The sequence below is a fragment of the Perca flavescens genome, chromosome 5 (assembly GCF_004354835.1).
Source record: "Perca flavescens isolate YP-PL-M2 chromosome 5, PFLA_1.0, whole genome shotgun sequence".
Taxonomy (NCBI): domain Eukaryota; kingdom Metazoa; phylum Chordata; class Actinopteri; order Perciformes; family Percidae; genus Perca; species Perca flavescens.
The window spans coordinates 29,241,388-29,255,226 of record NC_041335.1 but is presented as its reverse complement, the minus strand read 5'-3'; the positions used below and the strand labels follow the sequence as shown (position 1 = coordinate 29,255,226).

The window sequence follows — 13,839 nt, the reverse complement described above, 5'->3', positions numbered from 1 at the left end:
TGGTATAAATAGCGATTTGTTTTTACTTTCCCTGTGCCCCGAATACTAGCGTTGTAAGCTAATCAGCGGTCCGCGCTAGCTTGTTTCAAGCTACAAACACATTCGATTAGCATGAAAACATGTCCCAGAGAACGATCGAGTAGGTACACATCTGTTAATACCCCTATGTTCGTTTTGCGCCGGAATTGTCCTTTAAGATGATCAAATGTGTGGGTACACTATTAAACCCTAGGTTCGTTTTGTGCCAGAATTGTCCTTTAAGCTCAATTTCCAATAACCATGTTTTTCCATTTTTGAAGAAGGGCTTCAAAGCTGCCTTTAAAGCTCAGGATTGCCATGCTGACGTGAAATTTGTCCTTGGTGGTCAGACTCTAGAGAATATCCAGACAGATTGAGTGAGGTGTAATTTACAGTACAGGCCAAAAGTTTGGACACACCTTCTCATTCAATGTGTTTTCTTTATTTTCATGACTATTTACATTGTAGATTCTCACTGAAGGCATCAAAACTATGAATGAACACATATGGAATTATGTACTTAACAAAAAAGTGTGAAATAACTGAAAACATCTCTTATATTTTAGATTCCTCAAAATAGCCACCCTTTGCTTTTTTGATAGCGCTGCAAACCCTTGGTGTTCTCTCAATGAGCTTCATGAGCTTCATCAGTTGTGTTGTGCAGAAGTCAGGTTGATACACAGCCGACAGCCCTATTGGACAACTGTTAGAACTCATATTGTGGCAAGAACCAATCAGCTAAGTAAAGAGAAACAAGTGGCCATCATAACTTTTACAAATGAAGGTCAGTCAGTCCGGAAAATTGCGAAAACTTTGAATGTGTCCCCAAGTGCAAAAACCATCAAGCGCTACAACTAAACTGGCTCACATGAGGACCGCCCCAGGAAAGGAAGACCAAGAGTCACCTCTGCTGCTGAGGATAAGTTCATCCGAGTCACCAGCTAACAGCAGCTCAGATTAGAGACCAGATGAATGGCACATAGAGTTCTAGCAGCAGACACATCTCTAGAACAACTGTTAAGAGGAGACTGCGCGAATCAGGCCTTCAAGGTCAAGTAGCTGCTAGGAAACCACTGCTAAGGAGAGGCAACAAGCAGAAGAGATTTGTTTGGGCCAAGAAACACAAGGAATGGACATTAGACCAGTGGAAATCTGTGCTTTGGTCTGATGCGTCCAAATTTGAGATCTTTGGTTCCAACCGCCGTGTCTTTGAAAAGGTGAACGGATGGATTCTACATGCCTGGTTCCCACCGTGAAGCATGGAGGAGGAGGTGTGATGGTGTGGGGGGTGCTTTGCTGGTGACACTGTTGGGGATTTATTCAAAATTGAAGTCATACTGAACCAGCATGGCTACCACAGCATCCTGCAGCAACATGCCATGCCATCCGGTTTGCGTTTAGTTGGACCATCATTTATTTTCAACAGGACAATGACCTCAAACACACCTCCAGGCGTAAGGGCTATTTGACCAAGAAGGAGCGTGATGGAGTGCTGCGCCAGATGACCTGGCCTCCACAGTCACCGGACCTGAACCCAATCAAGATGGTTTGGGGTGAGCTGGACCGCAGAGTGAAGGCAAAAGGGCCAACAAGTGCTAAGCATCTCTGGGAACTCCTTCAAGACTGTTGGAAAACCATTCCAGGTGACTACCTCTTGAAGCTCATCAAGAGAATGCCAAGAGAGTACAAAGCAGTAATCAGAGCAAAGGGTGGCTACTTTAAAGAAACTATAATATAAGACGTGTTTTCAGTTATTTCACACTTTTTTGTTAAGTACATAATTCCATATGTGTTCATTCATAGTTTTGATTCCTTCAGTGAGAATCTACAATGTAAATAGTCATGAAGATAAAGGAAACGCATTGAATGAGACGGTGTGTCCAAACTTTTGGCCTGTACTGTAGGTTTTTATTCTTCTAGTTTTGTAATTTCGTACAGCAATAAAATGTAGACGTTAAGAGGTTAAAACCTCATTTGAAAGAAAAAGTATCAGCAACTATTTTGATAATTAATCCCTCAGTTAATTTTTTTAGAAAACCCTCATTTTGTTTTAATGATTGCAGCTTCTCCCCTGGACGAAATGCCACTGGTTTTCTTAATTCCCCAAATTATATTTGGATGTCATGTATGACAACTTGGCAGGGAATCTGCACAACAGGAAATAACTAATCAAAACTGGAGAGCAAAATCTAAAACTCTCTTCCAAACAGCAGCAAAGGGGGAATGAGAAAGTTGGATAGTGTTTGAAAGTTAGTCTCAAAAGATTTTCAGCAACACCTGCCCTACCATGAACATGAGTATAAGGGGGGAGGGAGGGACTGTTAACTGAATGTTTATATCCATCTGCAAAAGTACTTTGATTAACAGTTCCTTTACATTTCTTCTGCTGCTTTACACAATGGCTTCAGCCTTCTTGCCATGAGTCTTGCTATGATTCACTTTGAATTTAATAAGGATGTCTGTTAAGAATAAAGAGGAAAAAAAGCAAAGCTTTTAATCTGGCGCAGCAGTGTTTTTTGGTTGTTTTGCATTAGCAGGGCAGGTCATATCACTCCCTCCCCTCGGCCTTTATTTATCCAAGTCAGACCTCATCTTCCCTGCACCCTGTATTCACCCAGGACCTCAGAAAAAGAGACAGAGGGGGTGGTGTGTGCGCGCGCGTGTGTGTGTGTGTGTTGTGGGAGGGGGGGTAGTTGCACTCAATCCTCTCCAAACCACATATAATTTACATTCCTCAGATAGCAGCTAACCTGAGCACAAACAGGACGATCGAAAACAGGTGTGTTTAGCGACAACCCTTTTTTCTTTCATGGTTCACCTTTCTTTGAGGTGCTATCTGGCTTTTTGATGTTATAGCTTACAGTGGCTTAACATACAGGGCAAAGGGTTTACATATGAATCTGATGTCCATCACTGTGTATGACTCAAAATTTTATCATTGGAGCAACGTGAGATGTGGAAATTACTGCCTTTGAGAGTCTGGCCCATTGTGAGGAGAAGGAGTTAGATAATTGACAGAAATGCACACAAACACACACACACGCACACACACAGACACATACACACTGAGTGGGTGATATCTACAGTGCAGTGATGAGGGGGTGAGAATGGCATCACCTCAATAACACTGGCCCTACCACTGAGGGAACAAAGGTGCCTGTGTGCATGTTTATGTGTGTGTGCGAGTGTGTGTGTGTGTGTGTGTCCTCCTTTCCCTCCACATCGGATCCATCTTACAATACTGCGGCTGCTCCACTGATGAAAATTGCTCCCTTTCATTCTTACTGTAAGTGCATCTGGGGGGGAAGTATGGGCATGAGGGGGGAGAAAGAGAAAAAAAGCTGGAATGATGTGGGTAGGAGTGCAGATTAATGCATGTTTTGTCACTGCATATGTTTATCTGGGCATCTGACAATGCAAGTTGACTGAGGGATCATTTTACCATCCCTTTACACGCACAACATAAAAGAAGAAAAAACACCCCCATGTGTGGCGCGCACATCCATTAGCAACAGTGAGCTATCATGGCATGTATCACAAGCCGAAGATCCTCTGGTTATCAAAGGCTGCATGCGATGAGGAACCCATATGAGGCTGTGTTATTCTCTTCACAGAAGACATGCATTAGCAAGACATATTTTCTCTCCCTTAAGCCCTGTATCGGTTGTTTGTTTGCTGGTAAAAGGCCCCAGCACGCAGCTGTGCCACAGAGCTCCTCTGGAATGAGATTAGTACCTTCATGCTTAGACCACTGGCATTGGAGACGCTAACTCAGTGTTTGTTGTTAATTTTTACAAGCCTGGTCTTTGTCGGCCTTGTCTATAACATGGAGAAATGTGAAATAAACCCATTGGTGCTATGCACAAGAAGGAGAAAATTAGAGCCTGGGTTAACAATCCGCGGGATCATAAAAACAGTCTTTGTCCCACCCTTACTCACTCTGTATCTGTTTTCCTCTCTTCTTACTTTTCAGCTTAATTTTGCCTCCGCTGCCATTGCTCTGTCTTTCACAATCCTTCCTTCAGTCTCAAAGCTCTACTTTAATTTCTAGTTTGGTTTCATTTAGGATGGATCGATCCTAGGCACAAACTAATTGTGCACCTCTGCTCCCTTCCTCCTACCTTGACTTATAGTCCCTGCTTTCTCCTGGCTGCACAAGTCTTGTTTACACCGCTGTCCAAGTTGGTTTAGAGCAGGTTCAGTGGTGTGTGTTGAGTACTGTATGCTTCTTATTGTATGGCAAGGTGTTTGATTGAGTGGATGTGTTAATTTGTGATAAACTACAGAAAAAACAAAGACATCGTTAGAGGTGAAGAAGCTTTTAATCATGTTTGGAAATATGGCCTCTTTTTTTTTGGCAGATGTTGATTATGACTTAAGGAAACGGTAAGGAGGTGCCAGAGGGAGGTAATTCAATGCGACACCTCGTCCGCCCTCCAGGCTGGCGGGTCTCTGATGTCGACATTTTGCCAGCAGCTTTTTTCCCCAGGGTTTCAGCAAGTCCCTGAATGTCCTTTACGTCATTGTCAGAGTCTGCAGCCCATCAGTCACTCCCTGAACGTCTGCCAAGTAAAACTCAAAATCGTCCCTCCTCGTTCCATCCTGGACCACTCACAGAGCCAAAACTATACTTGGTCTATCTGTGCTGTGTTCTGTCAGACATCATCCCGTCCTCTATGGGAAATCCTACAAAGCTGAATGTTTTATCTGCTTTGGAATATTTGCTTATCGATTTTTCAAAAACCCTTGAGAAATAACTCTTGAGACATTTAGGGCCAGAGAGCAGCTTGTAGCAAAAAAAAAAAAAAAACTTTTATGCTTTCCATTTTTGTGACAAGCTACTTCAAACAGAGGGTTTTTTTGGCAGCGTGTTTAGCCCACCACTGGCTCCAGCAGATTAGAGTATTTCCATTACGGAGCTAAATAATAGGGGCCGCACTAGAACGAGATGGGGCCATGTTTTATAGGTGCTACCCAGCAACTTTGGCAGGGAGTAATGTGGGTCTGTGGCTACTGTGGTAGTAAACTCAGAAGGAGGTGCAGCAGAGGGTTTTTGCAGAGGAAGAATGGTGGTGATGGAGGCTATTTTGGGACTGAATGAGGTCTTGGTTTATGGCCTGGTAATCGGGGGCTACAACCTATGACAAAAGCATGAAATGAAAAGGACTGTAAAATCCCATTGAGAAGTCATTGTCTGCACATTTAACTAACTAGAGGCATCTGTTCTCATCATTTGAGAGGCATTATTGCTTTTATTTGCATTTTCATTGAGCCTCTTGCATGTGGGCACTTTTAAAAAACCTCTTACAGGAGAGGAGAGATCAGAGAAGCAGCGTGGCAAGGTGTGGTCCATTAACTGCCGTGTCCCCGCCCCCCCATCTGAGAAATCACTGACTTCTTCTCAGCAACATCCGACTTCATTAAAAGAGCCTCACTGAATCTAAGGCCATCTCTGAAACTTGGATAATAAATGTAAAGCAGTCTTCCTGCGATCCTCTGAAGTCTGATGTGGTTTTGATGTGGAAATGGATGCTGCTGGGGAAAAGGGGAACCAGATTTGTGTTGCAGCCAGCTGTGGCCCCCCCAGAAAAAGAAATCTGTAACCCGCTACATCTGGCCTGGTTTGGCCTGGCCCTGGCCTCTGTTCTTACTACACTAACATTAATGATCCCCACAACAGTAATGGCTACCAGGACACAGTGGAGGGGAAACGTAGTGTGGCAGGTTGTGCATTAATAATCTGCCGTTTCTGTCATCTTTGTTTGTATATTATGGGAAGCTCTCTGAATCCACAGTGTGCAGCCTCCAGTTTTTTGGTGGTGTTAGTTCCTTTTAAAATGAGTTTTTTTTGTGTGTATAATATTGTACATGCATGTTTCTATCATAGACTTATTCTGTGCAATTCTATAATAGTGGAAATATTGGTCATGCACTAAGCCTGTTTTGCTGTCCCCAGAGCTCGAAGCATATAATAAAGATGGAAGGAAGAAGTCGTCTGTAATTATCGCTGCTTTTCATCCCTTGTAGCAAACACAACAAATAAGTGCTCTTGTGTGACCTGGCAACGCGTCTCAGAGAAACCATTTGTTTGTAAGCTTGTTTGTTTGTGTTCTTGAGATCACATGACCAAAGCCGCATACTCTTTTCTCTCCCCCCCCCCACTCTTTTCTCGGAGCATCAAGTGCATTTGAAGTTGCAATGTGGAAGTCATTAGCCACAAATCCCAACCAATATAATAACAGGGCGATTAGCTCTCTTTCAGCGATCCTCTGCTGTTTTTTTTTCTCCCTCCTTTGTCGCCGGGGTGGTGCAGTATTCTTTGAGCGCAGGGCTTGGTCAAGGGCGAGTCCTCCTCTTCCCTTTCCCGGACTTTTTCTATTTGTAGATCTGCATGTATTTTATTGGAGGCTCTACTCCCCCCCCCCCCCCACCCACCCCCCCTTCTCCATCTTTCTTGCGGTGGTGGTTCTGTTTCCCATCACGGCCTATGATGAAACCACAAGAAAGCCCAGTCCCATTCGACGAGAGCGCAACTGTTGCTTGGTGACAAGGAAAAGGGGTGTGAGATGGGGCTGGCCGTGTTCGGAGGGGAGTGGGCCTGGAGTGCTGACATCCAATCAGCAGATGAGCTCTTCATTTCCCTCCAGGACAAGGATAAAACGCTCATATCCACGCCGCTCCAAAGTAAAATGGTCCTTTTCTCTTTAGCTTGATAGATGTGTGGCCATCCGCAGGGCTCTTAAATGGACCATTCATCTTTAACGATGGCCTCACTTATCTCTGAGTCCTTGCAGATCCGCTACTTCCCATTCCCACCACAAGCAAATGGTGCTTTGAAACCACCTGGAACACCCTCCCTCCCCATCTCCCTCCCGGTGGCAAAAAGCTGCCACATTTACCATCTCATCCTGGAAAGCTAACTTGGCCGCAGCAGGGCGGGATGATTGCCAGCAGCAGCTCGTTCCAAGCGGACCATGTGCAGACGAGCCCTGCTTCATCCTGAAACTTCAGAGCAAAGTTTCCTGAAGGAGGAGAGGAGACACTGACAAAGTCATTTGGCTCTTTCCTTTTGATACAGTGTGTTGAGCAGCGACGCATGCAGCCAAGTTTAGTCATTCTAATACCCGCTCTTTTCGAGGAGAAGCTATTTGAAGGACGTGAGCTCATTTGGGATGCAGTCGGGTGCCCTGTCCCTGCCTGATGTTATCCTCTCTGACTGGGGCAGTAACAGTCGTGATTGCTTTTGGGGAGCAGTGACTCATGATTGTGCTTGTGCCGCTGCCAAACTCTCAATGGCAATGTTTCCTTCTCTTTCTTTCTGTTGCCCTGGTTGCGTCGTCCGGGAAAATGTAAATGCAATGAAAACTCTGATTCCTGTCTTCCCAAATTAGTACTTTATATATCACATCATACAATCCTTATTCACATGGCATCATTCTTTAACTACAGGACCAGCTCACTTTAATGTTGATATCGGAACACCCCCTTATCTCCAAAGTCTTCTCCAGGTTAAACACTGATCCATGGTGATCATCTACACGCCTTGCCTGTCCTCTGTGTGAGCCCAACTACAACTTGTCTCTCGTCACTCCCTCGTGTTAGGGTAGAAAGAGCATGACCCCTGTTGTAACACCATTAAGCTGGGTTTTTTTTATTTTATGGAGTCATGTTCTGCCTCAGACACTCACAAGTGGATTTACCATCTAGTGGTTGATATCCTTGCATGCCGAGGTGGTATTAATTTGCTAAGAGAGAGGGGAGCCATTTACAGACAATAGAGTGGCACCATAATTGCAGGAACCTGACACCCTGCAGCTCCTTGCTGCTGTTGAACTCCTGTCAGCCAGACGATAGATAGCTGACAAGCTTGACTGAACAACACATGGCGAAACAACTTTAATTAAAAGCAACTTTGGCTGACACACTGAGAACAGCCGGAGCCTTTGATTTACTCTAAACTCTAAGTGTTAGCAGTAATTTTGTGGTGGATGCAAGAGGCTGGAATGCGTGTTCGCGTGCAAGCTAACTGCTGTAAATATTGCAAATCATGGTAAGCTGCTAATTACTAAACACTTGAAAATTTCACAACATTTATTTTTTTGTTCAGGCCCTACAATTCTACATTATACACTTTCCCGAACATCTTCTAATGAAATCAACGCAGACATTTCATTTGGGAGTTTATTGATCTCCCGTAAACAAAAGAGTAAACCTTTTTAGGTCTTACAGTATCTCACAAAAGTGAGGACACCCCTCACATTTTAGTAAATATTTCATTATATCTTTTAATGGGACAACACTGGAGAAATTACACTTTGCTACAATGTAAAGTATTATGTGCACAGCTTGTATAACAGTGTAAATGTGCTGTCCCCTCAAAATAACTCAACAAACAGCCATTAATGTCTAAACCGCTGGCAACAAAAGTCAGTACACCCCTATGTTAAATTCCCATAGAGGCAGGCAGATTTTTATTTTTAAAGCTAAATGCTAATCTCTAGGTATGGTGAAGGGTATGTGATGATGTGGGGCTATTTTAATTCCAAAGGCCAAGGGAACTTTATCAGGATGCATAGTATCCTAGATCTATGAAATAACTGGCCTTTAAAAATAAAAATCTGCCTGCCTCTATGGGAATTTAACATAGGGGTGTACTGACTTTTGTTGCCAGCGGTTTAGACATTAATGGCTGTGTGTTGAGTTATTTTGAGGGGACAGCACATTTACACTGTTATACAAGCTGTGCACTTAATACTGTACATTGTAGCAAAGTGTAATTTCTTCAGTGTTGTCCCATTAAAAGATATAATGAAATATTTACTAAAATGTGAGGGGTGTACTCACTTTTGTGAGATACTGTATAACTGTCATTATTGATGCTACCTCTCAGCCTGTGAAGCGGCATCTAATGAATGATGGACCTGGTAACAGACTACAAAAGTGGCATTACAAGGCTGTGAGGCCGAGTGATCCTCAAAGATAAAAATAACAGATATGATCAAACTTTGTTGTCTGTTCACACAAAAAATGTTCTTGAATCATCTGCTCCAACAGTCAACAGATAACACATAAAAATGTAAATAAAAAACATGGTCACCCAACAAACATGTGACAGACCTTTCCGTCACGCACACACACGCACACACACACACACACACACACACACACACACACACACACACACACACACACACACACACACACACACACACACACACACACACACACTTTGACTCGAAAGAGAATAAACAAGAGCCTTGGAGCACAGCTGGCTCACCAAGGGGTGTAATGACTGTCATATTGCAATGTATTAGCTCATACTCAGCCCAGACAGCTTGACTTGATGAAAGGGGCCGGTCATTGGCTAACCGCGTACATAGCAACAAGACCCCATGGAGACGAGCCAAACAAGCGAGAATTGTTCTTTTTCTTATTAATGTTTGACTGACAGGTATGAGGTGAAAGAGTTGTTATACTTCCATGTGCTCTTGCTTGACATTTTCAAAAGCAGATAAGTCAAAACTCAAAAGTGTTAATGCATGTACCGTGTATCAGAACTTCAAACTGTTGCCCTTGTGGCATTGTTTGCATCTACACTTTGCAACTTACAGACATATATAGACATTGAAAAGACAAGAAAGTTTGTATCCCCGCTGTTTACACCAAAGGTCTATCCTGCTCTGCCAACAGTTGCAATTATGAGCACCTGCATATGTATGAGTAACCATAACAGTCAAATAATAAATTAATATTTTCCATCCTAATGCAATCAAAAAAGGAATTCAGTTGTAGCTGTTAAAACTCTTTTGACAGGAGCCCCCCCCCAGGGCTTAGAGTGATGAGCGTTGATGGCTCATCACGCTCCCATCAGCCATTGTTTATTTGAATTCCCTCTTTCAGGGAAGAAAAGCCTTTCACCAGCGATTGTTTTGCCTGAGGAAACCATCTCTCTCTCTCTCTCTCTCTCTCTCTCTCTCTCTCTCTCTCTCTCTCTCTCTCTCTCTCTCTCTCTGATTTAGCCATATGGTTGTCATACACTTTCTGGAAATTTTGCTTTTGTTTTACATCTGTGGGCCACTTTTTTCCTACGTTCCTGCGTTGAAATTAATTAAAACAATACCATGATTGATCTTGCTTTACCACATTTGGCCAGAGCTGAAATGAATTTAGCCTGGGCAAAGAATACAATTAGTCCAAACGTATCGTTTATGATCATTCCAAGCACTTTAAAACATTTTACTAGCAGTAGAGTAGTTCACTGAATCCAGATTCTTAATAAAGCAGGTCGCATATGTGGCTGCCTTTTATATTTAAAAGCTCTCGCCAAGCTTTTGATTTCCATCTTAATAGACTTAAGTATAATCCTGAATTGCAGACACCAGGGAATTCTCTCACTTTCTTCATCTCATTTCTCTCTCTTCAGAGTGTTACACTGCCAACGGTGAAGACTACAGGGGCTTCCAGAACCAGACCAGCCTGTATGGTGGTAAACCCTGCCTCTTCTGGAATGAGACCTTTCAGCACCCTTACAACACCCTCAAATACCCCAATGGAGAGGGTGGTTTGGGCAGCCACAACTACTGCAGGTGAGTCCCTTTTCTTGATCTGGAAGTGTACTATAAAGGTTTACTTGTTACAAATACGGATACAAGAAGTCATTGAACCAACTGTTTAATTTCACAATATATGCTTACAACCTAAGGGTTATTATAGCAAGACACGGAATTGAATATTGGAATGCAGGGTTGAGGGATAGGTTTAATGCAAAGTTTTGCCGACTTTTATACAGAGATACAAATATCCAGTATTTCACAATCACGGATTAGAGAAAAGTCTGAAAAAAATAATGAAAAATAAAAAGTAATGGAGAACAACAGAAAAAATACCCTATTGAAACCTTTTGGAATCTCAGTGAGATTTAAAATGCAGCATCAGATTACTTCAGAGGTCACACTTATCTCAAAGAGTTACATGTAGCATTTTTAACATCTGCTGTTTTTATTATTAATTGATTAGACTGTGTTGGTATGATTCCTGTAAGCAAATGAGACCGTCCTGCTATCTCACAAAGGTTGTACATTCTGAAATGAAGACCGTACCTTCTGCCGCTACTGGTCCATTTGTTTTACAGAGGCTACAACTACTAGCTGTAACTACACGTCGCCGCGACGCACGCCGCTCGGCTGTGGCTTGGTAGCGTTGCATTTCCCCCGGCTCATTTCCTGGTTCCTTCTCCATAAACAACATTAAATCAAGGAGAGGGTTAACTTTTCCTGCTACAGATTTCCCACCGTGGTCAGAAAGCACAGGGGAGACAATTTGTTTCTCTCACTAGGACTCTAGAGTCGCTACTCGCTCCGAAGCTAATCAACGTCACTCTCTCACTTCTCCCTCGCTCTAACACACTCCCCACACACACACATGCCAGCTCGACGCACACACCAGCGCACAAGTATAAACATCAGGCCACTTACGTAGGCTACGGCGAGAGCTCTGCGTGGAGCCTCCGCACAACTGTAAAACGGCCTTAAGGCTGAAAATCATTTTCAGCAGTTGATGTTATTGATGTCAAAATGCTTTGAGTAGCACCTTTAAAGCTGACAATAACACTGTTTGACAGAGCTTTGAATGTCCTAGACAAAGCATTTTACTTTCTGAATAATTCAGAACCAAGTCGTCGTTCTGAGCACAGGGGACAAGCTCAGACATTCGCCACTTAATATTTTATTGGTGGTACCCTTAACAGAACATTTAGCCTTGTCATCACAAGGACACAAAGAGGTTTGAAGAGTTTGTGTAAGCAAATCTCCATCTCTCATCCCTGGAATGTGAAGGGACACGGTGGCTTTGGGTGTCTAGGAAACCCTTTCTATCCGTCAGTCACACTCCAAGTACGGCTGTCAGCGTTGTATGCATGACTGTCAAACTTGTGTATTTGCAGCGAGCCACACCGTTTTGTGAGTCAGTTCAAATTCACCGAGACGTCCAGAACAGTGGCTTGGCCCAGATCGCCAAGCCGTAAGAAACAGAACACCCCCTCCTTCTCAGCCCAAAGCCTCTGAAACATTTCTCTAAGTCACGGTTGTAAACTCATAACGCAGCAATGCTTTGAAGTGGCACTGGACAGATTTGTTTTTTACTTGAACTGGATGGGAATTTGGAAGATTTATGAGTGGGATACATGCAGAGGATTGTGGAAGGTTTTCCCTGTCCATTAGGAGTGTGTTATGTCCAACAAGCGATCCAAAATGGACATCTTCTTATTTGGATTTGGCTGTTTTCTTGGCCACTGATGCAGCTTTTCCAACTCACTGACAGCTCATAGCTTTGTTTCTTCCCGACAGAGGGATTTCTGTCACTTAGAGCTGTAGCTACAACTACTCTCATTCTCTCTCAGACATCCTCCTTGTAAAGAGTCACCCATCAGCGGGGCTATTGGGACCAAAGTGGCCACTTCATTGTGAAAAATGAGGGATGGCATTTATGGCATGTCTGCACAGGGTCAAGTATTTGTGCATGCCGCCACCCACGTGTGTGTTGGTGTGTGCACATAACATGTACGTCCTTGCAGACTAGAGCGTTATTCCACCGCAAAGCAGGATGCAGGATTTGTTTTGTCACAGAAAGTGAGATGTGTTGCACGTTGTTGCTCAATTTGGATTGCAAATCTCCTTATTTACATGATTGCAATTCAAATAGTGTTTCCCATATTTCTTCAACCTTCCCACTCTTTCTCATCTGCCTACCCTGGCTCTGTCCGTCTTTCACGCAAGGCTTACACTGTTGCATATGTTTCTGGCTTGAACACAATAGGTGGTGATTCTTAGACAAAAGTGGGAGGTGGCAGAATGAAAGCAAAAAATAGGGGTAAAAAAGGGAGAGCCAGAGTAGTTTTGGCATGTCTGACGCTGAGGCCAATTGGGGTTTTATGAGATAAGAGCTGAGGCCAAGGCACAGGTGGATAATGTGAAGCCGGGAATCATTGCATGTCTTAGCTTTAACGCACGGCTTTAAGCACATATCAGATGTTGAGAAGTAGAGGATTACAAACTGACTTCTTGTCCCATCACTGGCGTATTCCCGGTGGTGATTTAGGCGAGAGAGCACCACAGTGGTGCTGGAGAAAGAGCCCTAACAGCGCCCACATTTCATCTTTATAGCCTGCTATAAAAAAAAACAGTGAAAACGGGGAGAAACTGTGCCGAGAGGAAATGTCACATTGTTCCCCTGCAAAAAAAAAAAAAAAAAAAGAAGTCCGAAGTCTCAGGAAAAGGACAACAGCGCTCGTGTCTAAGCTGAGACTTAGCAAGAATCATTTCAACGGGGAATATCACACCACTTGATTCACACACTAAGCATGGTTCGATTCAGAATTAATTTCATATCATAGAGTGGAAGGGAATGATTCACTCTTAAGTGTGGTATTGAGCTTGGGCGTTACTTTGCAAGCATTTGTTAGTTTTACACTTTTCTTTCCTTTGACCTTTTCTGAATACTTTATGACATTCATAAGAAGAATATCTATCTAATATGGAAGTCCTGATTTATTTTTCGTTTATTGTTCCTTCCAATCTACTGTTCCTACAGGCTGATAATAGACTCTCCCCTCGGTGTATTAGTATGAGGGTGTGAAGTCCATGACGGTTCAGTGGGTGGTTGAATAGCTTTGCCAGCCATTTCCTGGCTGTTTATATGCAGGTGTGTGTGTGTGAGTGTGAGTGTGAGTGTGTGTGTGTGTGTGTGTGTGTTTGTGTGTGTGTGTGTACTGTACAATTTATGAGTGTCCACTATGGCTTCTAATGCTTTTCCCTTACATAGATG

General features: G+C 43.2%; 1 protein-coding gene across 2 annotated transcripts in view; it reads left to right on the top strand.

The window, feature by feature from the left end:
• Positions 1-13,839, top strand: part of kremen1 (kringle containing transmembrane protein 1) — a 60,750-nt gene that overhangs the window by 13,999 nt on the left and 32,912 nt on the right. For both annotated transcript variants that reach the window (XM_028578782.1, XM_028578781.1), the window contains exon 2: positions 10,442-10,604. In XM_028578782.1, the coding sequence (XP_028434583.1) occupies positions 10,442-10,604 (163 nt within the window). The remainder of the gene's footprint in view (positions 1-10,441; positions 10,605-13,839) is intronic.